We start from the raw sequence: 26,517 nt of genomic DNA, 5'->3' as shown, positions 1-26,517 counted from the left end.
AGAGATAGGGTCTTTTTTCTTATTATTGTTAAATTCCCTTTACATCCTGATCACTGCCCCTCCTCCTCCTCTCAGTCCCTGCTTCACACAGTCCCTCCCCCTTACTTTCTTCCTTGAGAGGGTGGATCCACCCTCACCCCCCTGCCCCACCCCCACCCCCCACATCTCCCACACCCTGGCGTATCAAGTCTCTTCAGGGCTAGGCCAATCCTCTCCCACTGAGGCCAGACAAGGCAGCCTTTTCTGTTAGGAAAACAGAATCCACAGAGGGCATATGTTCTTTGGTTGGTGGTTCAGTCCCTGGAGCTCCCAAGAGTCCAGGTTAGTTGACTCTGTTCATCTTCCTGTGGATTTCCCATCCTCTCTGGGGCCCATAATCCTTCCCACAACTGTTCCATAAAACTCCCCAAGCTCCATCCAATGTTTGGCTGTGGGTCTCTGCATCTGTGTCAGTCAGCAGCTGGGTGTAGCCTCTCAGAGGACTGTTATGCTAGGCTTTGGTCTACATGTATAAAGGTGTCAGGGATTGCTGTTTACCCATGGGATGGGTCTCAAGTTGGGTCAGTAATTGGTTGGCCATTCCCTCAATCTCTGCTCCATTGTTGTCTCTGCATTTCTTGTGGAAGGACAAATTTGGGGTGAAAAGTTTTATAGGTGGGTTGGTGTCCTTATCTCTCCACTGGGGATGGTCTTCTTTTTAGTTCCATGTACATTAGCAAGTGTAAGTGACATGCACATATTTTGTAAGTGAGCGATACTACTGTTAATTATGAAAAACGTATTTTCTTGGAAAAGGTAGTGCCCTTAATAATACAGAGGACTTCAAAATTGTGTATTTAGGTAAAATGCTGGAATAATGAATATTAAAAAATAGTTATTCTAGGAGAGAGATTTGCAATGAGGAAAGAGGATACCAGAACAGGAAAGAACATGGGGGTACTTCAGTACTGCAGTTTTGAAAAAAAAATAATAACATTTCATTGTTTTTGGTGAATTTACTTGTGTTGCTGGATATCAAATTCAGGGCACTGTACTTCTAAGCACGTGCTTTATAAGGCACACTCCACCCTTTACTACATTATTTATACATCTAAAAATATTTGGGATATAATATGAGATGTTGGCTTTGGAGGGCAAAGGTAGGCTTGTTTCTGTAGTCAGCTGTTCTGCAGCATTTCTCTCCGTGGTCCCACATGCTTTTCTTTACCCCCTCAGCTTAAGAAACAGGAGCATCATTCTAAGCTGGCAGGGATGAAGTGAAAAGAAGGGGAGGGATTCAGGATTGTGTGGAGCAGCAAGCAGTCTGAACGGTAGATAAGATCCCCGTTGTGGAAGGTTAAGGAGAAACTTACCAAGCTCCTGGAGCCTCCACTAGCTGTCCCAGTGTGACACCTTATCCCACTGGGATACCTTACCTTTTTCACTAAGCCACTGGGGTACATTTACAAAACTATAGACTGTTGCAATAGGACAGATGACAAAACTGTTTTCCACCTGTGGGGTTTGCTTCTTGCCAGCCTTGCAGTTTTGTTATGTTTTTTGTTTGTTTGTTTGGTTTTGGTTTTTTTTTGGGGGGGGGTTGGTTTTTTTGGTTCTTTGGTTTTTTTTTTTCTTCCTGCTACTGTTCCCCCCCACCTCCAGCATTGTGATGTGAACCGAAAGGAGGTTGGAATTCTGAAACGTCACTAGCCAAACCTTGTGAACAAAGGCTTCCTTGTTCAGGGTCATGCACATTGGCTTTGCAGTTTAATTCATCAGCTCAGATCTCTGCTTTTCAAGTGTTTGGTCTCTGCAGAGGCTGGAATCTCTGCAGGTTCTGTGAGCACATTATGCTAGAGGCCTGGCCAGCTCTAGTTACATCTGTAAGCCTGGGTGGATCCAAGGATTAGTGGCCCTAAATAAATACCTCCAATGAACTAAAAGAAGGCAAGTAAACTTTGTTATAGTTTGGCATATCTGTGCCCAATTAGACTCTGCAATAATTTCTAACATTTTGCGAGTTGGTTACATAACCTACCCGGATGTCACCAACACAAAATTCAGGAGTTGAGAATAATAGCTCACCTGCTAGTGAGACCTCTGGAAATTGATTAGTATTGACTGTTTTGGATCCTGATAGAATGCAATTGAGACCTGGAACACAAAATATAGTCCTGAAACCTGCTTAATGATAGCTTGCTTTCCTCAGCAGACAGCAGTAGCTGAGTGCAGGATGATGTTGTTGGAAAGAGTTATTGTTTTGGTATGGGGGAAAAAAAAAGCAGCATTCAAGTTCTTGGAAGTTCTGTGGGAAGTTTGTTATGGGCTGGAGGAGTCCTGGTCTACATTTTAGCCTTGTATGTTGCCCCCAGTGCTAGGCAACACATGGCAATGTGCTGTCTGGGTGAGCGTGTGCCTGCTCTTTTCTTCATTTCTGTCTCATTCTGTCTCTCTTGATAGGGCAATTTCATTTGGATGCTGTGCCAGACATCTTCCAACAATGAACTACTGGAACGGTGAGAAGAGGAACTGTGTGCAGTACCGCAGACATTTTCTGGTGGACAACCGCGTGTTTCATGGTGAGCTGTTGTACTTATGTAGCTGAGACTCTGCTTTCGGAAAATTACTTTCATTGTACTGTTTTGGATGCAAGTATGGTCTAATTGTTGGGCTGAACCAAGAGCTTGAGTTTGTCTTAAAATTCCACCAGACCGTGACCTGCAGTTTTCATCAACGTGAACTTCCTCAAAAAACAGCAATGGTGTTCTTCTTCCTACCACTCAGCCTTTCTACTCCTGTTGACTCCCAAAATGTACCTTTTCAATGGTTGTAACTATTTGGGGTTTGAAAACTTAACCAGTGTATCAGACCACAGGAAAAGAGAACAGAGAACCTTGCTACACTTCAGAATGTCTGCTGGGTGGGTTACTGTAGCTCAACAGAGGGTTATTAATACAGGTCATTTTCCTGATAAATAATAATTGTCTTAGACCATTGCCTTTAACCAGGCTATAGCTTCTTGTTTAGTGTCTCATAGTCAGGGATAAGCTTTGTCCATCCTCCTACCAAGATATTCCCATGGGAGTAATTTATTTGTGAGCCAAAGGTTTCGGGGGTATTGGAATTTGTAGAGCAATGTCCATCAGAAGTCCAGGAGATGCAAAGGTTTCATGAGACCTGAGTGATGCTTAATTAAACACACTACTGTTTATTTTCAACTTTCGCATTGTGGATTTCATCCCTCATTTTGGTAACAGATTTAATGTGTATCATTACTTTAAAGGTAAGTCTGTGACAAGTGCTACTCTACCCACTGGCTCCAGTAGTTGTATGGCGCTCTTCTCAAGACTCCTCGTGTGACCCTGCAGAGGGTGACTTTATCTTACAAGTAAAGAAAGGAGGCTGAGACTGTCACCTTAGCTAACCCCTAAATTGCAGTCCATCTTTCTAGGCTGATTCTCTCATTATTGTCATTTCATTATTGTCAACACGGAAGATGTGGGAAGTAACTGGGATATTACTTCAGAAGTGAGGATCTGTCTTGCTCTCCTCTGAAGCTCACCCAAGAGTGCTGTTGGCTGCTTCGTGTCTACACTCATGTTGTCAGCCGTATGGTATTTTCTGTTAAGATTTATCTGTCTCAAGGGACAGAGTGTTACTGTATTGTTGAAATGACGCAGTTTATTGCCATTTTCCTTATTGTAAATGTCTTCACCTGGAGAGTTAAAACCATAGTTATGATGTGAATAAAATTCTGATATGTTTTTATAGTTATATTTCAGTTAGCATGTTTCTATATCTCGGTCTTTATTTGCCTTTTTTTTATTTCAAGGAAGAAATTATTTTGGCTCACAGCTTGAAGGCACAGCCTATCACTGGGGGGGGGGGAGTGGTGTCAAGTGTTTTAACTATGGAGGTAACAGCAAGAGTCAGCTAGTCGCACTACCTCAAGAAGTATAGATGAATGCTTGTGCCTAGCTCCTTTTCTCCTTTTCCCCATTTTTAAAAATTCATTCTGGAGCTCCAAAGTCCACAGTTAGAGTGAATCTTTCCTCCTCAGTTAACTCTTTGGAAGCTTTCTCACAGATACACCCAAAAGTATGTCTCTTAGGTGAGTCTGAAGAGTCAAGTTGACAATGGTGGTTAGCTATCACGAGGAATGCTATGTGCAGGGCCTAATAGTGAGCACTGCTCTTTTGAGCCCTTTGGAAATCTTTGTAATAGTTCATCCCATTGTTTGGATAGAGGAACTAAAGCTTAGAGGTTTTGAAGTGGAGATCCGGTGTTCAAACTCTGATCTTCAGGTCTCCACAACCCCAGTGTTTCTGCCTAATCCAATCTATCATTCTGTTCTGCGAGATGAGTTCTCAGAACTCTACCACTCAGCTACACCCCTGGGCCTTGAGAGGTTTGAAGTTCATTCAAGGGTCCTTGCTCTGTCATTAACCAGTAGTGGATGAACTTGAACAAATTAGACAGTCCTTCAGGTGTGTAACTCTCCCTTGTGTCAGGACTCAACCCTTGGAGGTAGGAACAGTGAACTTCCAAGGTATGGGCAGTGGATTCAGTGAGCATGCAGGCCTGTTTCATAGTAAGGAAGTGTGAAATAAGCATTCTGGTCTTGACAGGTTTCAAGGTTATTTTCTGGCATCTTAGATTCCTTTGAACTATCTCTGAGAGTAAAAATTTTTACATTTTTGTGAGTGACTTTTCACCAAACACAAGATACACAAGGGGGCAGTGTCGCATTGAAAATGTGAGTTGGTTACTTTTCATGGTTCAGGAATTACTTCTCAAAGGGTTTAGAAATATTAAATCCTCTCAAGATTAAGAGACTTGAAGCCAGTTAGAACCACAATTCTCTTCATTTGTAATGCAACTAGTGCCTTTAAGAATTGATTCTGATAGGGCAAGTCATCAAACTTGGTTTCTTTGCCTGAACTGATTTAGTGATTGAGGGCTGAAAGACTCCCTGCTCATCTGTCTGTGGGAACTCATCACTTGGCTAAAGTAGGAACAGTGAACCTACCAAGTGTGTTGGTCTGAGTCAGGACTCAACACCTGTGAGGTAGGAACAGTGAAACTATCAAGGTCAGGGCTGTGAGTTCAGTGAGCATGTTGGTCTGTTTCATGGTAAGACAGTGCTAATAATAATATTTGGGCAATTCAATAACATCGAGGGAGGAGGGGGGTTGTGGCGGGGGAGGGAGTGAGCCAGGGTAAGATGAGGTGAAGAAATGTTTATTTGGAGAGAGGGACTTCTGAAGCAGGCATGCTCCTTCATCAACTTTTGCTTACCAATTGGCATTTTTGTTTATATTAATGGCAGTTCTTATATAACCAAGTCAACTATGATAAAGAGAGAGAAGCCTTTATATCACAAAATTAAAGCATCATTCCACTCACATGATAGCCTTTTGAAATATGCCCATTTGAATGAACAAATGTCTTAACATTTATTTTTCCACAAAGACTTGAGCAGTGTTCCCAGGAGATGAGATAACTACATTAAAATGGGGGACTTAGTACACAAAGATTCTGAATAAAAGTTGAAAATGTAGCATCGCTCTTCATAAAGCTCACCTTACACTCATTTTCTGGTTATAATGGCAATGTATTCTCATTGGAGATGATTTAGAAAAGTTACAGGCCAAATTGAAGAGACTCCTTAATCCAACAAACATCTTGCTTTGCCCTAAATTGTTATCTGTTTGTTGAGTATTGACACAAACTAGAGTCACCCTGGGAAGAAGAAACCTCAAATGAGGAATTACTTTCAGTAGACTGGACTGTGGGCCTGTCTGTAGGGCATTTTCTTGATTGCTATGGGATGGTGCAGCCTGCTGTCGGCTGTTCTGATCCTGAGCAGGTATAAGTCAAGTAGCTGAGAAGGCCAGGAAATAGTAATGCCCATGGTTCTCTGATTTATGGTTCTGGCTTGTAAGGTTTCCATCTTGAGTTCCTGCCTTGGGAGGGATTGTAACATGGAAGTATAAGCCAAAACAACGCTTCTTCACCAAAGTTGCTTTGGGGCATGGTGTTTATCACAGTAACAGAAATTGAATTAGAACTCTGTTCTTTCATCTTTGTAACACTGCTGCTGCAGGAATGGGGAACACTGGCAGATGTCTCGTAGCTCAAAGGTGAGCTGGTAGATTAAATTAGTTCAATGTTCAATTATAAGAGAGGCTCAGTTAGGAATTATAATTTTTTGTGTTTCTACTCTCTCTTTGTCCTCATTTCTATGTGCACGTGTGTAGAGTATGTCTGTGTGTATATGGGTCTTTTCAGAGGCCATAGAGGGCATTGGATCCCCTGGAACAGACTCAAAGGCTCTTGTGAGCCACCTGAAATGGGTGTTAGAAGAGATCCCTGGTCCTCTGGAAGAGCAGCAATCAAGCATAACTGCTGTGAATTATGTAACTAGATTTACTTGTATTAGTGTCTTCCCCCTAAGGCTCATCATAGGTATTACAAAGAAACAGTGTCTTCCAGACATAATGGGATTGACACACGTATGAATTCAGAGACTGTGATGGCAAAAGTTTAAGCCAGACAAAATGCCAGCACAGAGAATGGGGTGGGGGGCAGATACAAAGTCTTATCACTAACCAGAAGCTGTTTGCAATTGGTACCTAGTTGGAAAGAGAAAACTAGTTTTTTTTCAATGGACTTGCACAGGGTATCTCAACCACACTTTAGGGCAGGCTTCATATTCAGGAATAGTTGGCCAACACTAAAGGACTCTGTGGGTTTGTGTGTGTGTGTGTGCTTTATGTTTTGTTTTGGTATTTTTTTATCTTCCTGTTTTTTTAATTTTGATTTTTCTTTCTTTTAGGGAGAACATTGGTTGGGAGGTGGGGAGGATCTAGGTAGAGTTGGGAAAGGGGAAAGAATATGATCAAAATATAATATGACTTTTTTTTCCCCTCTGAAAGTAAAAAGAAGTGTCAGTAACATCAGCAGGTTTAAATCTTACCTAAGTAGCTAGGCTATACTTACCTGTCAAACCCTAAGCCCTGTTTTGCCTGTTGATGGCTGAAAGAAGGCAGACTCATTTGTCTTTGCCTCTCTTCTCAGGATGTGAAACCTCGGTCCTCCAGTTTGGTACATGGGCAAGAGATGGTCTTTCAACTTGTACCTGGATATCTACTTGCATGTGATTGGTGCTGAGTGATCAGGACCACCAGTTCTGAATATTTAGTTCCACTTTCACCTCCTCTGTCACCAAGAGTCCATGAGATAGAGAATCCATCGTCTCCCTTTAACTTTATCACTTCTCTGTTGCACTCTGTTGTTTATCATCTCCATCTCTAGCACTTGTGTTCTCTTGCCTCTAAGGTAGTAGGGCAACTTGCCCTATCCATTCCTATATTCCCATGTTTCCTCACTTGAGTCTTCTCTGTATTTCCAAGGCTGTAAAAGATGGGTGGGGTAAGGGGTGGTGTTTTCCTCTCTGCAGATGTCTCTTCTTACTTTTAAGTGGCAGATACCCCTAGCAGCCTATACCATAAGCCTATATCATATCTTCTGTAGCACATTCCCTGACTGGCACATGAGTGAGACATGTTCTTCAGCATGCCATCCCTGCCACCCAGGACACCCAGGATAAGGGTCTAGGTTTGAACGGCTCTCTCATATCTCCTGGTAGCTTGTGATTATCTTTTAGTGTTTTAGATTAGGGTGAGTTCGTGTCCCTAAACACTGGCATTATTTACTGTGTCTATTTCTTGTACTGTTGTATACCGGCATTGATCAGAGCCAGGCAGTGATCTGTCTATAAAAAATTTATGTTGAGATGATTCAGCCTCTTTTTTTTTTTTTCTTTTTTTTTTTTTTTTTTTTTTTTTTTTTCAGGAATCTAATTCAGTGAAAGCTTTTGGCTGGGAAACTGAAGCCCTGTGATTTCCCGGCTGAGCTTTCTCTGACAAGGACATTCACATTGTACAGTAATACAGGGGATGAAAAGTCCCTGCTGAGTGCCTAGCAAAATGGCAAACCAAAGGTCTGGATGTGTGGGCAGCCTGGGTGGGAGAGAAGGTGCAGAGTTCACGTTTAATTGTGTCAAACAAGTCTGTCACCTTCAAGAAAGATTCTTGGCTAGCCCTTTCCATTAGATTATCCATTTTTTTTCTTTGATGCCTTTGGCCTTTTGGGCATCAGCAAACAGAAAAGGGCTGTGATCCTTTCATCCATCTACACTTGGGAACCCCAATTTCCTAATTACTCAATTAGAAGGAAGAAATAGTGTGTTTAGTACAGTCAACTTCTCCTTCAGACTTGCAGAATTCTCACATGTTAAGTAGTTACTAAGTAAGAATTATTTCCCATTAGACCTGTGCTACACAATTAAGCCTTTATTCTTTAAGCTGCATTTCCATAATTATAATTAATTTTCCTCTGCTCTTTCATTTTCCCAATTGTCTTTCATACTCTGTGTCTAATATATGCGGAGATTGATAGAAAGATGAGACATCTCTTCACCAGTGGACTCTGCGTCCTTCTAGGGCACCATAATTATTTAATTTAGCTACACAAATGATTTGGAGTTTTTCCTTAGGCCACAATAGTAATTATTAGCGGTTGCATTTGTAATCATGAAAACCTCTTATCTTCCCTCTGTCAAAACAAAGATGGAAAACTGCAGTTTGTCCCTTTATAATGTGTAAATGAAAAGCCATCTCAACAGAAATATGATGTGTTTGTATTAGGGCTTATTCCTTTCAGCAAATATGTTAATTACCAAATGCAAGCTGTGGGGTTCAAAGGTATATCCAGATTGTCTTGATTTAAAAAGTCCGTAATGGGAAGTAGTTCAGCCTATGTTCATAACTATAGTTCCCATGTATATACTGATCACATTACAGCAAGTGCATGCCAAACTGAGTCCTGGCCTGCATACTGATCTGCTCAGTGCTTACCTGATAAGCAAGATGATATACTCCAACCTCCGTATCAAGTACCAAGAATCAGGATGTATCAAGTCTGGAGAGCTTCCCCTGTCTTGGCAACTCTTGTCTTCCCCTTCACATGCTTCACTGATCTTTGTTCTTGCCTACAAAACCCCTCCTTCCTCTAGCCAGCTTTTTCTATTTCTCTCTCTCCTCTCCTCTCCTTCCTTTTCTCTTTTATGTTTACGTGCGTGTAGTATGCATGTGTGTGGGCATGCATGTATGTGTATGTGGACTAGCAGTTGACATGAGGTACCTCTGTTACTTACTCCCCACTTCAGTGAGACAGGGTCTCTAGACACTGACTTGGCTGGTCTAGCCAGCCAGCTTGCCTTTAGGGGATCCCAAGTGCTGGCATTATGGGCTGCCTGCTACCTCTACCCATCTTCTAGGTAGGTGCTAGGGATCCAAACTCTAGTTCCATCAAAATACCACAGATAGAATTTCCTTATTCTATTTAACAGGGGAGATAAGTACCATCTGCTATATCAATCATATGTTTGAACTTGTTGAGTTTGTTCTTTATTTCTATGCCATAGACTATGTGGTTCTGTGACTATAGGCCTTCTTTTCTTCACTTGGAATTTTGCCATAGGAAACCCAGGAGTAACCAATAAGCCTGTCACTTAAGTAGAAAGTCTTTCCTCAGAATCCTAGTATACCTTATTATTGCAAATGTGCAGAGCCTGCAAATGAACTAAGGCAAAATTATTTCTGTGAGAACTCTTGGGCTGTTCAAATTCATTTAATAATACTCCCTAGAGGTCCCGTGTTGGTTATATAGGTGTGTGTTTCATTCAATTCTGAAACTGGAGTTTTCTCTCATTAAAATGGCACTATTAGTAAAGGCGCTTAACTGGGGTATTTTGCATGCCATTAAAATTCTCTGCAGTATGAGTCTTAAATGAGCTTGTCTGTGGGGCAGTTCTTCCTGCAGGCAGCGTGGAACAGACCTTACCATGACAAGGGCACGGGCTTCTCAGTATCAGCACAAAGATGGTCTGGCGAACATTCAGAGAGTCATTGAACAGCACAGGACTTCTTTGATAGTTAAGAAGACTCACTTTTATGTTAGCTATATGAACAAGAAAAATGTTCACATCTGTGCCCCTGTCATCTCAGAATCGCGAGCAACGTGAGAGCACAGTCTCAACTTCCAGTCGGCAGGATCGCTCTAAGACAACACTACGTGGGTGTAATACGTGTAGAATTTATGAAAACTTTGTTTCTTTGGTACACGAGTGATGCGTTGTCACAGCTTTTCCTGTTTTATAAAGTATAGTGGCTTATGCCCAACTAAAAGGACATATTGTTTCGTGTCCTACTTTCTGTGCCAACTTGAAATTGAACATCAGTGTCTATTAGCAAATGGCAGTTGTTTGGAATGGTGCCATTGCCAGCTTTCCCGGGTTGTTTTAGCAAAGCAGAAAGAAGCCTTTTTTTTTTTTTTTTTTTTTTTTTTTCAGCCGAGGACATTTGTAATCAATGCTTTGGCCAAAGGACCCCCCCCCGCCCCCCCACTCAGGAACGTGGTCTGGAATCACCTGGGAAGCAAAAAGCAAACCACAAAACCAAAAACGTTCCTCCTTCTAGCTTAGAGGTTTGGCAGTTACTAACATGTGGTATAGTTGGGTAGCTGTGGGATGAGGGCATTTCCAGAATTGCCCAGGTTATCCTAGAGGGTAGCTCATGAAATTCCAGGCTGAGTAGGTCAGACCTATGGCTATCAATGTATATTATCTCAATAGAGGTATTTGTTTGTTTGTTTGTTTACTTTTTTGAGACAAGATTCAAACGTTGACTAAGAGTGGAGTCAGCGCTTTTGTCTCAACCCTGAATCTAATAGGAAATGATCAGCTCCATTCCCCTCTAATGCCCTGCTGACTGCTCAGTTGATGTGAGAAGCGGTTCTCATGTTTTCTTCTCTTTTGTTGTCTTTACTCCCCTCCAGCCCATTCATGCATTTGAGCATGTGTGTGTGCGTGTGAGTGTGTGTGTCTGTGTGTGGGTCTGCGTCCATCTGTCCATATCCTTATCTAGCTTGGTAAATGAGTTCTATACTGTGTTTGCCTTTCTATTTTGTAGTACAATTTGATCTTAGTGATCTTCCTTACAGAGCACACAGATTGGCAGTGAATCCATCTGCCTACTGTCTTGGGCTTTCTTTCTTCCTTCCTTCCTTTCTTTCTTTCTTTCTTTCTCTCTCTCTATCTCTCTCTCTCTCTCTCTCTCTCTTTCTTTCTTTCTTTCTTTCTTTCTTAACACATTACTGTTGCTTCAATCTTTTTGCTTCTTAAGACTCTGTTTTATATCTTCTAGATTTAAATTTGGTAATTCATTTGCGTTTAGGTCTATATCTTTCTCTAGTTTAATTTTTTTCCTTTTTTGGGGGGTGCATCTTTTTGAGATAGGGTTTCTCTGTGTAGCCCTGGCTGTCCTGGAGCTCACTTTGTAGACCAGGCTGGCTTTGAACTCAGAGATCCACCTGCCTCTGCCTTCCAAGTACCGTGATTAAAGGCATGTGCCACCACTGCATGGCATCCTTTTTTCTTTTTCCCTTTATTTTTTTTTTGTGGGGGGTTATAATATAATTACATCATTTCTCCTTGCCTTTCCTCCCTCTAAACCTTATGCTTGCCCACTTTCAAATTCATGGCCTCTTTTTTCCACTACTTGTTGCTGCACACACACACACACACACATACACACACACATATATATGCAACCTGCTTAATATTACTTGGATGTATATGTTTTCCGGTCTGACCATTTGATTTGGATAACCTAGTAGTGTGCTCTTCTCTGGGGCAGAGTATTTCTCAAAGAGCTCAGCATTTCTTAGCTGCCTGCAGTTTTCTGTGTAGGCCTGAGGCCTCATAGGCTTCCCCTGGTCTTCTTTAGTACGTCTATTTCTGTGGTCCTTGTTCAGATCATGTTTCCACAGTCATACTGGTGAGACTTTATGGGTGAAACTTCTGACATCACTTTGAGAGAGCCTCACAGCAAGCTTTCTGATCCTGTGGACCTTACAGTCTTTCCACCCCTTCTTCCGTAACCAATGTTCTTAAAAATTGTTTATTTGTTTTTCCAAGTCAGGGTCCAACCTGAAACTTGCTATGCAGACCAGGTTGACCTCAAACTTGAAAGTGATCCTGCTATTTTCCCCCAAATGCTGAGATTAAAGACACATGTTACAGCATTTTTTTTCTTTATTGAAACTTTAATATAGTACTCCTTAGTTTTGTTCTTGATCCCTGGCATTCTGTCTTTGGCTTGGTTGAGCCTGTTGAAGATATTTACTGTCCTTTTTATTTCATACATTGACTTTAACTTTTTAAAAAAATCTCAAAATCCTTATTGATTTTTTTCTTTTATATTACTGTTTAATCTATGTTGCTGATTTTGTTGTTCATTTTTATGATCTTATCTTCTGTTTTGCTGGCATCCTTCTCTATGTCTCAGATTGAATGCATCTGTTTGTATTCTCTTTGCGGTAATTGATCATTGTATGTGTGCATGTATGGATGGATATGTTTGTAGTAGATGTTGGGTGACTCTCATTGCTTTCCAATTTATTTCTGGAGGCAAGGTCTCTTGTTGAACCAAGAAACTACAAATTCTATCTAGTCTAGCTGACCAGCATTTTTCTGGTATGACCTGTCTATGACTCCTGAGTACTAGAATTACAGACAGTTTCCATACTTGTCCAGCAATTATGAGTAATCTAGAGGCCTGAACTGGTCTTTATGCTTGTGTGACAAGCACTTTACCCATCAACCATCCCCTAGGCCACTGATCATTACAATATTTGTTCTTTTAAGGTTTTTTTTTTTAATTTTTTTTATTTTATGTGTATGTTTTGCTTGCATATATGTTTATGTACCACATCCATGCCTGGTGCTCATTGTGGCCAAAAGAGGGCCTTACCTTTTTTGGAATTAGAGTTACATAGAGTTGTGAGTTCCCATATGGGTGTTGGGAATCAAATTTGGGTCCTCTGGAAGAGCAACAAGTACTCTTAACCATTGAGGTATCTTTCCAGATCCTATTATTATTATTATTATTATTATTATTATTATTATTATTATTATTATTATATTACATTTATGTGTGCATGTGTACACATGCAGATGAACATGCCATGCCACATATGTGGAGGTTCAAGGAAAATCTTTTGGAGTAGGTGACCTCCTTCAACCTTTACATGGGTTCTGGGTTCTTAGATTATCAAGTTTGAAAAGCAAGCACCTTTATCGGCTGAGCCATTCGCCTGTCTCCTGTCGATCATTTTTACTGGTAAACGTTTGAAATCTCCATCCAGTGTTGTTCCTCTTTCAGTCTATTTGAATGCAATAGTTGAAGAATCACGTTCTTTTGGGAGAGTCTTGTTGCATTTCTTTTTATATCTTATGTGTGTTTTTGTGTTGGGCATCTCTCTGGATTTTATTCTGGGCTCTTCTTATCAAAGTGCTCACTCTCGATGTTTCAGTCCCGAATATCATTCAGGAAAAGAAAGAGCTGTGATAGCAGCAATGTCAAACTGTATAAGATATAGAAACTGGCTTAAAATAAGGTAAAGCCTACCCATGTCACCAATGATCAGGAAACAGAACATAGCAGTGCAGATGCAGAACATGCTGCAAAGTTAAAATATGAAAATAGTGATGTGAAGGGGGCCAGAGGAAAGGGGGAAGTAGGGGAGAGAAGCAGGGGTGGGGCTAAGGGTAAAGAAAGGAAGTCAAGAAGGATATGGCGAGGAAGAGAGTGAGCAAGAGGTCAGAAAATGCCCCCAAATGAGAAAGTTCAAAATCAAAATTACATAAACGTCAGAGAAGAAATAAACGCTAATGATAAAAACTAAGATGATGATAAAAGTAAAAATAACACTATAAGTGTAGCAAAAGGGAAAAAGAGGGACGTACATAGGGCAAAAAGGAAAGATGAAATGTGTATCTTTCTCCCTGGTCCTTGAAACCTGGAACCTGCTGAAACTATGGGGTGAGGCTGTCAGTAGATCCTGCTAACTCTTGTCTTTCCAGTGGTTTATGGTGGGGTTGATTCTTGTTGATGCTTTTTAGAGTTGCCTTTATTTATGTACTTTCTCTTCATTGTCTACAAGAGGCCTCTTTTGGCTATGCCTATTGGCCCTGCAGTCTTTGTGTTGGGTAGATTCTCTTATCCTCATAAGACTCCCAGTTTATACCACTGAACTGGCTGATACTTTAGCTAGGGCTGCCTCTCAAGTGCTGGAAAGTGGGAAGCAACCCATAGCATTGAGATGGGTGCAGGCAGAAGACCTGCCTTCAGCATTGCATTTCAGCTCTCTCTGGCTCCCTAGCAATGGAGAGCAGAGAGGAGGATCCAGAATTTTATCTACTTACTGAACCCAGCCTATCAAACCCCAGTGACATTCTCAGATGATGAGCTGGGCACCAGGTCACTGGGGATAAGGGTTATGTGCTGAGAGCATCATTCAACCTCGTAGGGTTTAGTTAATTCTAAAAGCCAACAAGCTGCCATTCCAATCCAGCTGCCCTTCATGATCTGAGCTAAGTATTACGGTATGTTACATGAGTTTTTAGTAGGATAAATTGTGTAGGTCTTTGAGTAATGACTTCTTTATAGAACTAGAATATACAGACATACATTTTTCTTTTTTTTACATCAAACTGTTTTAGATTGTTTGCATATGGCCAGGTGAGCAAGGAATCTCGACCATTCTAGGCCCATGGGTCTGAGTACTGGCTCTGGCTTATCCTTCATTGCAGTAGAATTCAATGCTGTGGGGCCATCCTTACCTAGGAACACTCAACAGCCCCAGCTTTTGTGTCTTTGTAGCTAAGAAATTACAATAAATTGCGTGGAGCAGGGTTCTGAACTTTGCAAGTAGAGTAATATAATCCATGCAACACTTAGATCTAATAATGATTTCATTCTCTGCTATTTTATAATTTGGAGTGTTGACTGTATGAATTCAAAAGATGCTTAGACCACTTCATATCTTAGGATAAATATTTTAAAGTCACTGCTATAAAACAGTAGATGCACAGCTTCTGTGGAAGATGGCACTTTGAAGCAAGCCCTTTCTGTGTCATTGTGGGCAATGTTCAGGTCCTCCTGAGTTATGTTGGTCAGGGACAGATGGTTGTTTTCTGAGGACAAACAGCTACTGTCAATTTTTTCGTTGGTAGCCTGTGTTAGAGACTTTAAATGGTATTTGTTTTGGCTTGAGCCCTGTGAATCTATCTGAGAAATAATGCTTTTATGTCTCCTATTTTGATCTCGTTATATTTCTAATTCCTTCTCCCTATGCTGTTTCTCTTAAATTATATAATTCAGTGAAGATATTTAATATTCAGCAGCTGTAGTCACCATGTTTCTGATACTAGCAATGTATAGTTCTTTCTTGGCTAGAGAATATATTCTGCATGTGTCATAATGCTATGTAATTTCTAAATTATATTAATATGAAGGGGTAAATGTTATTGGTTTTCTATTTTATAATCATTAGTATTCATGAAAATGCAATATTTTTCTCTTTTCTTCAAGGTCTTTAACAAAATTAGCCTTTATAACCATTTTGTGCTAGTTGACTATCAATGTAGAGAACAAATGAAGCAGAAAATTAAAATACTTTTGATGTTTTAACTTTAATATTAATCATTAATCTGTACCTCAAAGCTACTTCTATCATCGATAACTTTAATGCTTCAGAAAGTACTTCTTGGTGTCTTTTTTAAAAACAGTCTATTTTTATTTTGTTTATTTTATGTGTATGGATGTTTTGTGTACCATGTGGTGCCCCTGGGACTGGAGTCACAGATATGTGTGCACAGGGAATTGAACCCAGTTCAAATGTAGGTAAAGTTAAAGTTACTTAAGGCAAATCTCCCTGGGTTTTAAAATATCTTCTTATTTTTGAAAAATTCCTTATCTAAAAGGTTTATTTTTGTTTATTTATGTATATATGTACATCTCTGGGTTATATACTTATGTGTGTGTGTGTGTGTGTGTGTGTGTGTGTGTGTGTGTAGGTGACTGTGGAAGGCTAGATCCCTGGGAGCTAGAGTTACAGATGGTTGTGAGCTGCCCAATGTTGGTTCTAGGAACCGAACTCAGTTCCCCAAGAGCAGCAAATGCTTTTAGTTGATGAACTATCCCTCCAGCACCAAAGATTTTTATTTTTAAACTGCTTTATCTGTCTAAGAAAACATATATGGGAGAAGAAAAGCACCACATATATAATTTAATTTTTTGTTTTGAAAAGTTTTGTTTTGTTTTTTTGTGAAAGGGTAGTGTTATGTAGCCCAGGCTGGCCTATAATTCATAGCAGTCCTCTTGCCTCAGCCTTCTGAATGCTAGGACTACGTGTGCACAACCAAGCTGAACAAAATAATTATTACTTGTTTTGTTTTTTTTTTTAGTGCGTATGCATGTGTATGTGTATTTGTGTGAGTGTGTATGTTTCTCTTTCTACTATTGTATGGGTATCAGGGATTGAGCTCAGGCTATCAGGCTTGCATTGTTGGTTGACAAGTGCCTTTTCCTGATGAACCCAAATCTTGCCCATCCAAGTTTTCAGTTTTTAACTTGCCTGTTTATATAGGAGAAGGAAAATTTCAAATATGGAGTAAATGTTAGGCTTCCTAAATCCTGCCAAGTTCTTAAGATTGGAAAAAGCTTTGCATGAGTGTAGCCTTGGTACCATTCTCCTTTTGTCATCTTGAAGTTGTGTTATAGTTGTGGGGAGGACCCAAGTTTTTGTCTTAAAACAGAGTAGTAGATTATGTATCCAGTTCTGCGTGTAGTAGTACTACATAGTAAGCTAGGAACTTTACATTTGTTATTGTAGCCACTGTTGTGGATATAGAAACTGAACCTTATGGAGAAATAAAATAATTTGACTGATGTTGTTGAGCTACTTGGTGGGACCCAATTCTTTCCAATTTCCTATCCTATGGCTCTGACATCAATTCCAACAACTCCATACCATTTACCTCTTCCCATGGTGCTTAGTTCTTTCTGATTTAGTGCTGCCCAGTGGTTTCTCTGTCCCTCTGTGGTACCACAGGTCTCTATCAGAAACTCCTGGGCTGAGATGCAAGTTAGAAGTTTGCTTGCAAAGTGTCAATAAATGACTCAGTTTGATTCCAAGGGAATGCTATAGCTTCCTCTCCTCTTCTGTCAGACTTATGGAGAAAAGACTGGTCTATGGTCCTTCTCTTATTTATTCTACAAGCTAGAAAGATCCTAGCATTTGAGACCTGCTTTCATCCTTTGGCATCTAGAAGCTGCTTTATGCTACAAATCTTCCTGAGAACCTAGGAAAATTATCTGCATCTGTGTTCTGGTGGCAAATTTTTAGGATCTCAGGACTTTCTGGTCCCAATCACCCTTCTGAGTTGTTGGGGGCATAGGTCAACAGAGTAGTCACTGTCCTACATAGTTTTTATTGCTGCTGTGCCTTATCTTCCTGCCATGGTGTCATTAGAAAGAACAGAAAATCAATTAAGACAGTCCTGAGAGAATAAAGTCCAGAGAATAAGGAGAAGGTGAAGTGTTGTGATCTGGAGGAGAGATGTAGCCACAAACATTGAAATCTGTAAAAATGAAATACCAAAGCTGCTGGACCAGTCATTGCTATTTCAGCAATGGTAAGGGAGTCTCATTTTCTTCACAGAAGGGCAATTTAGGTTAGGGATTTAGGTGCTGCACTGGGACTATGAGCTGTGACATACTCACATAATGTAAAATTATTACAAAATTATCAATATGGTTTCTTTCTTTGTTTTTCTTGTAGAGTGTAGTGGTAATTAGTTAACCACTTTGTGCTCCCAATGGGTCACATGCCCAAGAGCTAACTGAATTTGTGAATGAAAGACTTCACACACACACACACATACACACACACACACAAACACACACACACACACACACACACACACACACACACACACACACACACACCACACACACACACAGGCACACATGCAAGCATACTCACCAGTTAATTTTAATATACCTTGACTAGCTTAAGGGCTGGGCAGTTCTAATCCTCCTCTGCTTGCAAAGACTTCCCTCCTGTACTCCTGAGTTAACATCTTTTAAAATCTGTTTTATCTCTGCTACCCCAAACACAGTGGGGGAAGTGACCTCTGTGGTTCTTCACTAAACCCTTCCTTTAAAGGTCACATTTTGTTGTGATAGCAATTTTTCAAGGCACCATGAACTAGACTTTTGAAAGGAGTGACCCTTCCAGTCTTTTGGAAAAGTTTTGGCCCTTTAAGTCAGCATAGAAATTTGTATTCTTAGAAGTCTGGGGTTGTGATAACCCCAATATTCTGAAGCAACCTCAGAATTTGGACCTTCCTAACCAGGTCTTGATGTTGAGTGGCTTGGTGAGACTTACAGAAACTTTTGTGTATATTGATGTTCAGTGAATCTGGTTGGCTGTGTTTCTTTTTTTGTTTGTTTGTTTGTTTCGAGACAGGGTCTCACCATGTAGCCCTGGATGGCCTATAATTTGCTGTGGAGATCAGGCTGGTCTCAAACTCACAAGAGATCTGGCTGCTTTTTCTTGTCCCCTGATTGAAGCTAGGATTAAAGTGTGTGCTAACACCTTCGGCCTCTGGGGTGTTTCCAGTGCTACTTGTATGCAGAAAAGCTGTATTGATGGAGACTGTCAAGGTTTGTTATGAATTGCCCCAGGTCCCATCAAAAGTTCCTGTGAGGTGATTCGATCATGATACCACTCACATCATCAATATTTGGGGGCAGAGAGTATCGTGAGAAAGAAAGTATTGGAGACTTTCCTTGAAGCATATAGCTTCTTCTGGACTTTTCCTTTGTTTTTGTTTTTCTGGGCTGTCAGGGGGTGGGCAGCTTTCTCTCTGCTTTATCCTTCTAGATGTTTCTGTCTTGCTGTAGGATTAAAAACAGTGGAGTCACCGGGCAGTGGTGGCTCACACCTTTAATCCCAGCACTTGAGAGGCAGAGGCAGGTGGATTTCTGAGTTCGAGGCCAGGCTGGTCTACAGAGTGAGTTCCAGGACAGCCAGGGCTATACAGAGAAACCCTCTCTCGAAATACCAAAACCAACCAACCAACCAACAAACAAAACCCAGTGGAGTCAGCTGACCATGGCAACTTTCCGCCCTTTGAGGTGGTTTTTTTTTTTTTTTTTGTCACAGCAATGACAACCTAGTGTCTTTTACCTTTCTGTCCTTCATGACCCATATTATACCTCTTGGGATCAGTCTTCATGTGCAGTGTCCTCAGGAAACATTATCAGACACTAGTTTGCATTATGATTGCTATATATTTCCATCCTCATTGAACATACCTATGTAGGCCCTGTTTAACTGGCTGTCAGCAAAGATGTTCTGGGCAGTTAGCGTTACTTGCCTTTCAGTGGACTCAGAGATGTTGGGTTAAAGCATGAAAAAGATGGTCTGATTTAAGTATTGGGTATGGGTATGATCAGTGGTTAGTGTGCTGTTTTAGCAGGAGTGTGGAGACTGGTACCACTAACGTTTTGTTCCTAGCTTCCCCACTCCTCGGTCTGGTTCTTCCTCTCAGCGAAGGAGGAAAAGGGGCTTCTGCATTCCAGGCAAAGTTGCATCTCAACCGCTGTTGGGGCAAGTTTGAAAATCTGCCTCCTGAAGTCCTGAGATTCTAATTAAAGTTTGAGCTCTTAGGGAAGATTTATTTTCATTTATGTCAGCAGCCATTAGAGAGTCCCACGTGACTACCTGTCTCTAGCTAATTTACACTCACAGAATGGACGGGAGAAACCTAAGAAGTGGATGTTGAGTCAAAGTCTGGCTATTTTTATTTATATCTTCCATATGAATTTGAAACATCTGAATGCTAATAGAATTTTCACCTCTCTTGAGACACCACCAAATGCAATTTGTTTTATGTGCATTATATATGTTCACTAAATGTGAGTTCTGGGTATCTTCCAGAACCTGTGATCAATATCCTGCCTTAGGTCCCAGTTGCTTTCCTGATTTTCTTGGGATGAGTTTTACCTTGAATTATATTGATTGACACCTTTATCATTGCCCGCACAGAGCCTGTACATTTTTATACTAACCTATAAATTTGAAAGTGGAACAGTCAATAAATGTTTCAGAAAACAATGAAGACATCTTATTTTACAGCCAAGAGTCTTGAAGGCGAGATCAATAAATCATCAATGAGATGTCACTTCAAAGAGGCTTGGGCTGAAGAGTGGTTTATCTCTGTCCAGTGGAATGTCGCAGAATTAAATATGGGTAATAATACTCAGCCTGTTTAGAGGTTTAGATGCTTTAAAATGGGTAGTAGCTGCTATCTATTGATATATGTCAGGTTTTTAGTGTGGGGACACCCAAATCGTTTTTGTTTTTGACAGTGATGAACGGTGTGTAGGGTGTGCTCTTTGATTAGAATGTATACCTAGATCTGTCCAGTGATAAAGAATGGGTGTCTAACAGGCCCTCCTTTTAGCTTTTCTCAGCATATGTTCAGCAGCCGTTGGGTGGAGATATGCATTCCTCCAGGTCTTTGCTTGTCTTTTGTATAAGATGAACCTGTGAATGCTCAATATTTTAATTAGTCAAGAAGTGTGATTATTTCTGAGACATCTCAAGCTTGGAATGCATCCTGTGTTCAAAGTTGTGGTTGGTTTAAGCCTTGAAGCCTGTTGCTTTTCTGCATGGAATTTCAAGTAGAATAATAGTGACAATGATCTTACTATTCTAAAGTCTTTATGGATAAATTCTCACTGGAACATTTTGAAGTAGGATGTATTAGCCCACCAGTTATGCAAACTAAGAAGCCAAGGAACAAAGAGCTTAAGTAATTTTCTGGGTCACACAGCTAGCTGGGGTCAAGGAAGGTTTGTACATAGACCGAGACCTCTGAACTCTTCACTGCTATTTTGTATAATAGTGTATATGGATGTATGTTAGGTTGGGTCTTGCTAGAAGGATATTCTGATTATGAGCACCCAAATACCTTTAGCCTTCCAATGAGATTCTTAAGATAGTGATATTTGCATTCACCAACCCTTAGAGAAAGGGCTGCTCGTGGTAGAGGCACTGGTGTTGCAGTTTGGGCTGGATGGCCCTAATGGGAATGTAGCAGGCATCAGCTCTGTTCTCTACATAATTGACATCCCTTGCAGGGGCCACAGGTGGGTAAGGTGAGTTGGAGTTAGAGAGGAAAAGATGACAATAGGGGTTAGTCACTAGAAAAAATTCTGAGAGTAGTAGGATCAATACTCAGGGTTGAGAGACCCAATTCAGATGTTTGAAAACAAGACAATAATAAATTGCTTGCAAATGTATCCAAAGAAGTTGATTAAACTTTCATTCATATATATATATATATATATATATATGAATATATATATATATATCTCCATCCCAGGGAAATGGTACTGTAGTAGTAGCTTGTTCACTAATTCCTGATTTCTTCAGACCTGTGCTATTTATCTTGTGATTTTTTTTAACCATATGGCAGAGATATAGCTTCCACTGAATAAATGTTTTGAGACTAGCCTCCTTCCTTTTAAGTTGGAAACAGTCTAGTCATTTCTGTAACCATTGCTATGATTGTGTGGAATAAGGCAAAAAGCTATAACAATTTGAATAAATGTGCACTTGCCCAGACTGGAACAAAAGTAGCCTATGGTGCGGAAGACGGTATGCATATTATTTCTTAATGGGAGTGTTTGCCTCTGCTGGAGTGATGTTTGCTTCCAAGAGCGTGCATATAGTCTGTGTGTGTGCCTCTACGTGTCTCTGTGTGTGCATGTTCATTTTCTGCATTCAGCCTGCGTCACTCCTATGGTAATCAGTATCTCCCAGTGACCTCCGTAGGTGAGGAGGGTTTCTTTGATGGTTAAAGACCTACGGTTCCCAGACATTAAATGTGCATAATGCCTTCAGGGCATTAAACACTGCACTCCCTAAGCATGCACGTCTCCTAGTCTAAGTAGGCACAGCGCCTGCATTCCCACAGTAGCGGCAGGCAGAGCAGTTGCTTCGAGTGTGCTTATCTGGCTGCACTGTTCACTTTAGGACAAAGTTCTACAGTCATCTCATGGATTTCTTTTCTCTACATTTTAAAACCTGGGCTGTGACGATGTCATCATGCCATCAGAGGCAGCATGAGCCAAGTGCTTGGGGCTGCTGAGGATTTTTTTGCCTTCTCCCCTTTTGGAGATGTGTATCAGAAAAAGGCTTTGCCTTTAGAGAAACATTTTATTGCTTTGGCCAATAATGTGTAGCAATATTAAATTTAATGGCAGACCTTGAAGTGTATAAAAACTTAAGTCCAGAAAAAGGTAAGACTCATGCTACTAATTTTAAGGTAAGTTAATAGCTCTGGTAAAATGTGGCAAGTGTTTCTTATTTTATTTCACATTTAGTTAAAGATTTATTTGAATTGCTGATTGACATATTTGAGATGTGTATTTTAATCTTAATTGAAGAGGTGTTTTTGATTAGGTCAAAGTGGTTTTTGCTTGTAAATGTGTATTTGTACAATGGCAGATGTGCTTCCTGACAAATTGAAAATGCATCATTACCATAAAGTGCTCTGTGAGAAAATAATTTGTAGTCTTAGGTTGTAGTCAAGGGCTATAAATCAAGGACACAGACATGTTAAAAATTTCATGTGTTTGATACAAACTGTTGGCTTTGATTTAAGTATTGTCAAGTCCTATTCTCTTTGAATTACGATAGTTATATTTTAACTTTCTACAATAATATAGGGAAGTGATTTCTAATATTTGTCAATTAAAGATAGTCAGGCTTGAGGAAACGTTTAGCTTTTTAAAATGAAATGGCACGAGTGCTCAGCATAGATAAAATGGAAGCAGAATCCAAATAGAATGTTTGGAGAACCTGTGAGCCCCAGGAGCTTAAGGAAAGTAGGATTCAGACATTCGGAATGTAGGGAGATTGTTCTTCATATTGAAAGAAGTGCTGCTGTCTGCTCAGACAGAACAAGTGACGTGTCAACAAATGTCTTCTAAGCCATCTTCAAGTTGAAATTCCTGTGTCATCCAGATTACTGAGGCGCCTTGACTCAGATGTAACTTTGCCGAGCCAGTGCTCTGTTTAGGAGCCAGTCTGGACGTTGTTGCTGGCCTGTGGGACTCACTTCAGCATGCTGTGCTCATGCTGTCAGCCCTGGCGCTTGCTCTTTATTCAAAAAGATAAATTGTCTCATCGTTGATCCCTTCACATACCTGAGTATTTCAACCCTGAAAAGGAATCTTTATTCAGAAATTGAGTAGGGATTGGTTTACTTGATTCTCAGGTTGTCCCGGTGATTCCCATGTAAAGTTGTGCAGTCATGTGTTGAGTAACTCTCTTGTTTGCAGTGTCTGAGTGACAGGCTTTGTGTCACATGCTGTTAAGATTCCGTAGTTTATAACTGCCATGGCAGTAATGAGAGTGACTTCTGTTCCTCCCAACACATACTTCGATCTCTAAGATTGAAGTCCAAATAAACTCTAATTCTTAAACATCACAGATTTTGGGTTATCTTTTCCAGTTATATAAACTTTGAGAGATAATTTAAGGTGTCATTTTGGGCTAGGTATTCTCAAATATAGACAGTCTCACTAGTGTTTTTGTTTTCTTTTTTTTTTTAATTAAGCTTTTTGGTGTGTTACTTAAAAGATTTTTAAAAAATTATTTTAATAATTTGTTTTTGCTAGGCAAAATAAGTAAATAAATAAGTAAAATCTTCACTGAATCCATCTGTTTCAGAAATTTCCCTGTTGGTAGCAAGGCCACTTTTGAAGAACTATTTCTTATAAATCCCAGGCCAGTTTTAACAAGGACAGCTTAGGTTATACAGAGTATGTAACATTGATAGAGTCTGAATTCTCCTGAAGTCTAAGTTGCCTTTTTAAATAGTGACATCAGAGGAAGTGGCTTTAGTTGACGGGGTTACAAAGTTGAGAAATGTTCACTTATAGGCAGAAAGATCAAAGAGCCCCAGAATTTTGGTGGAAGAGCTTCAATTCTTAAGCTCTCTTATTAAATGTGAAATGCATATTTGTACATTTGTATTTACATGCATATTTATTTTATATTTGTATATTTGTGTATATATATTTGTATTTGTTGTATGCCTAGAAAATTATTGTTATATTGGCTTTGGATATTGGTTTAAAGTACTACTCTGCAGAGCAGTAAAGAGGATTATGGTGCAACATCCCTAAAAATACTTGGAAAGTGGAAAAAGACTGTAGACATAGAAGACAATATAATTAAAAAGTAGGAAAATGGGCAGCAGGTGACATGAGATGGTTCATTTGGCAAAGGAGCCTGCTGCCATGCTTGACAGCCTGTGTTTGACCTCCCAAACCCACATGGTGGAAGGAGAGAAACAAGTCCTGGAAGTTGTCCTCTGACCTCCACTCATATACTGTGACACACACATAGACACATGCATGTGCGTGCGCGCACATGTGTGTATGTGTGTGTGTGTGTGTGTGTGTGTGTGTGTGTGTATGAGAGAGAGAGAGAGAGAGAGATTGTGATTATTAAGGATAATGTACATTTCATCTCCTTTAATAGAAAGGAAAGAAACTATTTGTTCTGGGGATACCAATGAAAAGCACTTTGACCTTGAACGTGAGTACCATCTGGTAATTTTCCCTGTGACTTAGTAGCCTGCATGTCAGTAGTATGCACTCTGCGTAGCATGACTATAGAAGGGCAAATGTCAGTGTAGGAACAGGTCCTAGATTTCTGGAGTCAAGAGAAACCACAGCAGTGTTCCTCATCCATAAATAGATAACAGGCATGGAGGCTACACATCTTTCTCTTGTAAACACAGAGCAAATCTGCAGTTAGGACCAAGTCCTCCAATTTCTATTGCAGATGGCCCTGCCCTTTTCACTTGATCAACTGTTGACTTTTAAGATATGCAAATTGTTATGGTATTTGTGATGTCAGTTATGTTAACACCATTTCAGCTCCTAGCCCCAAACTGCTATTTAGGATTGGAAAATGGAACAGCTTGGAAGATTCTTCTTAAAAAACGATTTCTTAGTATTATTATTTGTATATGTGTGTCTGTGAGTGCAGGCATACCACAGAACACATGTGATTCTACAGGACAGCTTTCAGGAATTGGCCCTCTCCTGTCTCACTTTGTGGAATCCAGGGATCGAAGTGACATTATCACACTCTTCCTGCTGAGCCATCTCATCCTTCCATTTGTCCTCTTAAATATTATTTGTTGTTTTGTAGCATTATTATCTGCTAATAGTGAATTCATACTATCAATAGTGACATAGGGGGTTCTTGTCAAGGCACTGGCTAGGGGTATGAAGATGAATGAAATTATTTGCCCCTTACAGGACCTGCTGATCTAGTACACAAACATGCTCAGAGCCCCGTGATAGAGTGGGACCTGTCACAGGAACTTGAGTGTGGCAAAGTCAATATGAGATTTTTGGGGATGATGTTTAACTGAGCTTTAATAAAGAATAAGGAGGATTAAAATAAGGAATATTGCAGCAGGTGGAATGCAAGGATGGGAGCTTAAGGAGGACTCAAGGCTGGGCAGTAGAATACAGATACCCGGGTAGAGTCTAGTTTTAGAAAGAGTTCTCAAAGCAATTTAGAGCCCGTCCTGGTTGAGATTGCTGTCACTATGACCAAACATCATGACCAAAAGCAAGTTAGGGAGAAAGGGGTTTATTTGGCTTACACTTCCACATTGTAGTCCATCACTGAAGGAAGTCAAGACAGAAACTCAAAACAGGGCAGGAATCTGGAAGGCAGGAGCTGACGCAGAGGCCATGGCAGAGTACTGCTTACTAGATTGCTCTCTATAGCTTGCTTAGCCTGCTTTCATATAGAACCCAAGTCCAGCCCAGGGATAGCACTACTCACATAGGGGTGGGTCCTCCCAATTCAGCCACTAATTTAAAAACATGCCATACAGGCTTGCCTACAGCTGGATTTTATTTGGACAAGTTTTCTTAACTTTGGTTCTTTCCACCTAGTTAATTTTAGCTTGGGTCAAGTTGACCTAAAACTACTCAGCACAGAGCACAATGATGGAGAGAGAGTGGGGTTGAAGACCAGTAGACTACCTCTGGTGCTTAAGGAGTAGGCAAGGCCAGGTATTAGAATAAAGACCTGGTAATCTAGGGTAAGGAATTTAGATCTTTTTCTTTTTCTTTTTCTTTTTCTTTTTCTTTTTCTTTTTCTTTTTCTTTTTCTTTTTCTTTTTCTTTTTCTTTTTCTTTTTCTCTCTTTCTCTTTCTCTTTCTTTTCCTTTTCCTTTTTCTTTTTCCTTTCCTTTCCTTTTCTTTTTCCTTTTTCTTTTCTTTTTCTTTTTCTCTTCTTTTTCTTTCTTTCATTTTAAAGGTTTTGAATTGAGAGGTTAATCAGTCTAGTCCTTTACATTTTTAGACAGGATCTCATAAACCCAATCTAGCATCAATGCCACTGTGTAGTCAAGGAAAGCCTTGAACTCCTGATATTGCTGCTCTATTTCTCAACTTCTGGGATTACAAGCACGTATCACCATGTCCAGGCAGAATCTAGTTTTAGAAAGCCCTC

At 40.2% G+C, this 26,517-nt stretch overlaps 1 protein-coding gene across 23 annotated transcripts in view; it reads left to right on the top strand.

Annotated features, from left to right (window-relative positions):
- The window catches only part of Plch1 (phospholipase C, eta 1), a 203,305-nt gene that overhangs the window by 26,290 nt on the left and 150,498 nt on the right, over positions 1-26,517 (top strand). For 19 of the 23 annotated variants that reach the window (XM_030252633.1, XM_017319600.2, XM_017319601.2 and 16 more), the window contains one exon: positions 2,440-2,558. In XM_030252633.1, coding sequence (XP_030108493.1) covers positions 2,480-2,558 — 79 coding nt within the window. In that variant the 5' untranslated portion in view covers positions 2,440-2,479. Of the gene's footprint in view, positions 1-2,439; positions 2,559-21,928; positions 22,266-26,517 lie in introns of those variants that run through there. The other 4 variants (NM_001370985.1, NM_183191.4, NM_001177733.2 and 1 more) reach the window with 1 other exon arrangement.

The sequence above is a fragment of the Mus musculus genome, chromosome 3 (assembly GCF_000001635.26).
Source record: "Mus musculus strain C57BL/6J chromosome 3, GRCm38.p6 C57BL/6J".
Classification (NCBI taxonomy): domain Eukaryota; kingdom Metazoa; phylum Chordata; class Mammalia; order Rodentia; family Muridae; genus Mus; species Mus musculus.
Note: the sequence above shows the minus strand (reverse complement) of the source record. Positions and strands in the feature narration are given on the sequence as shown.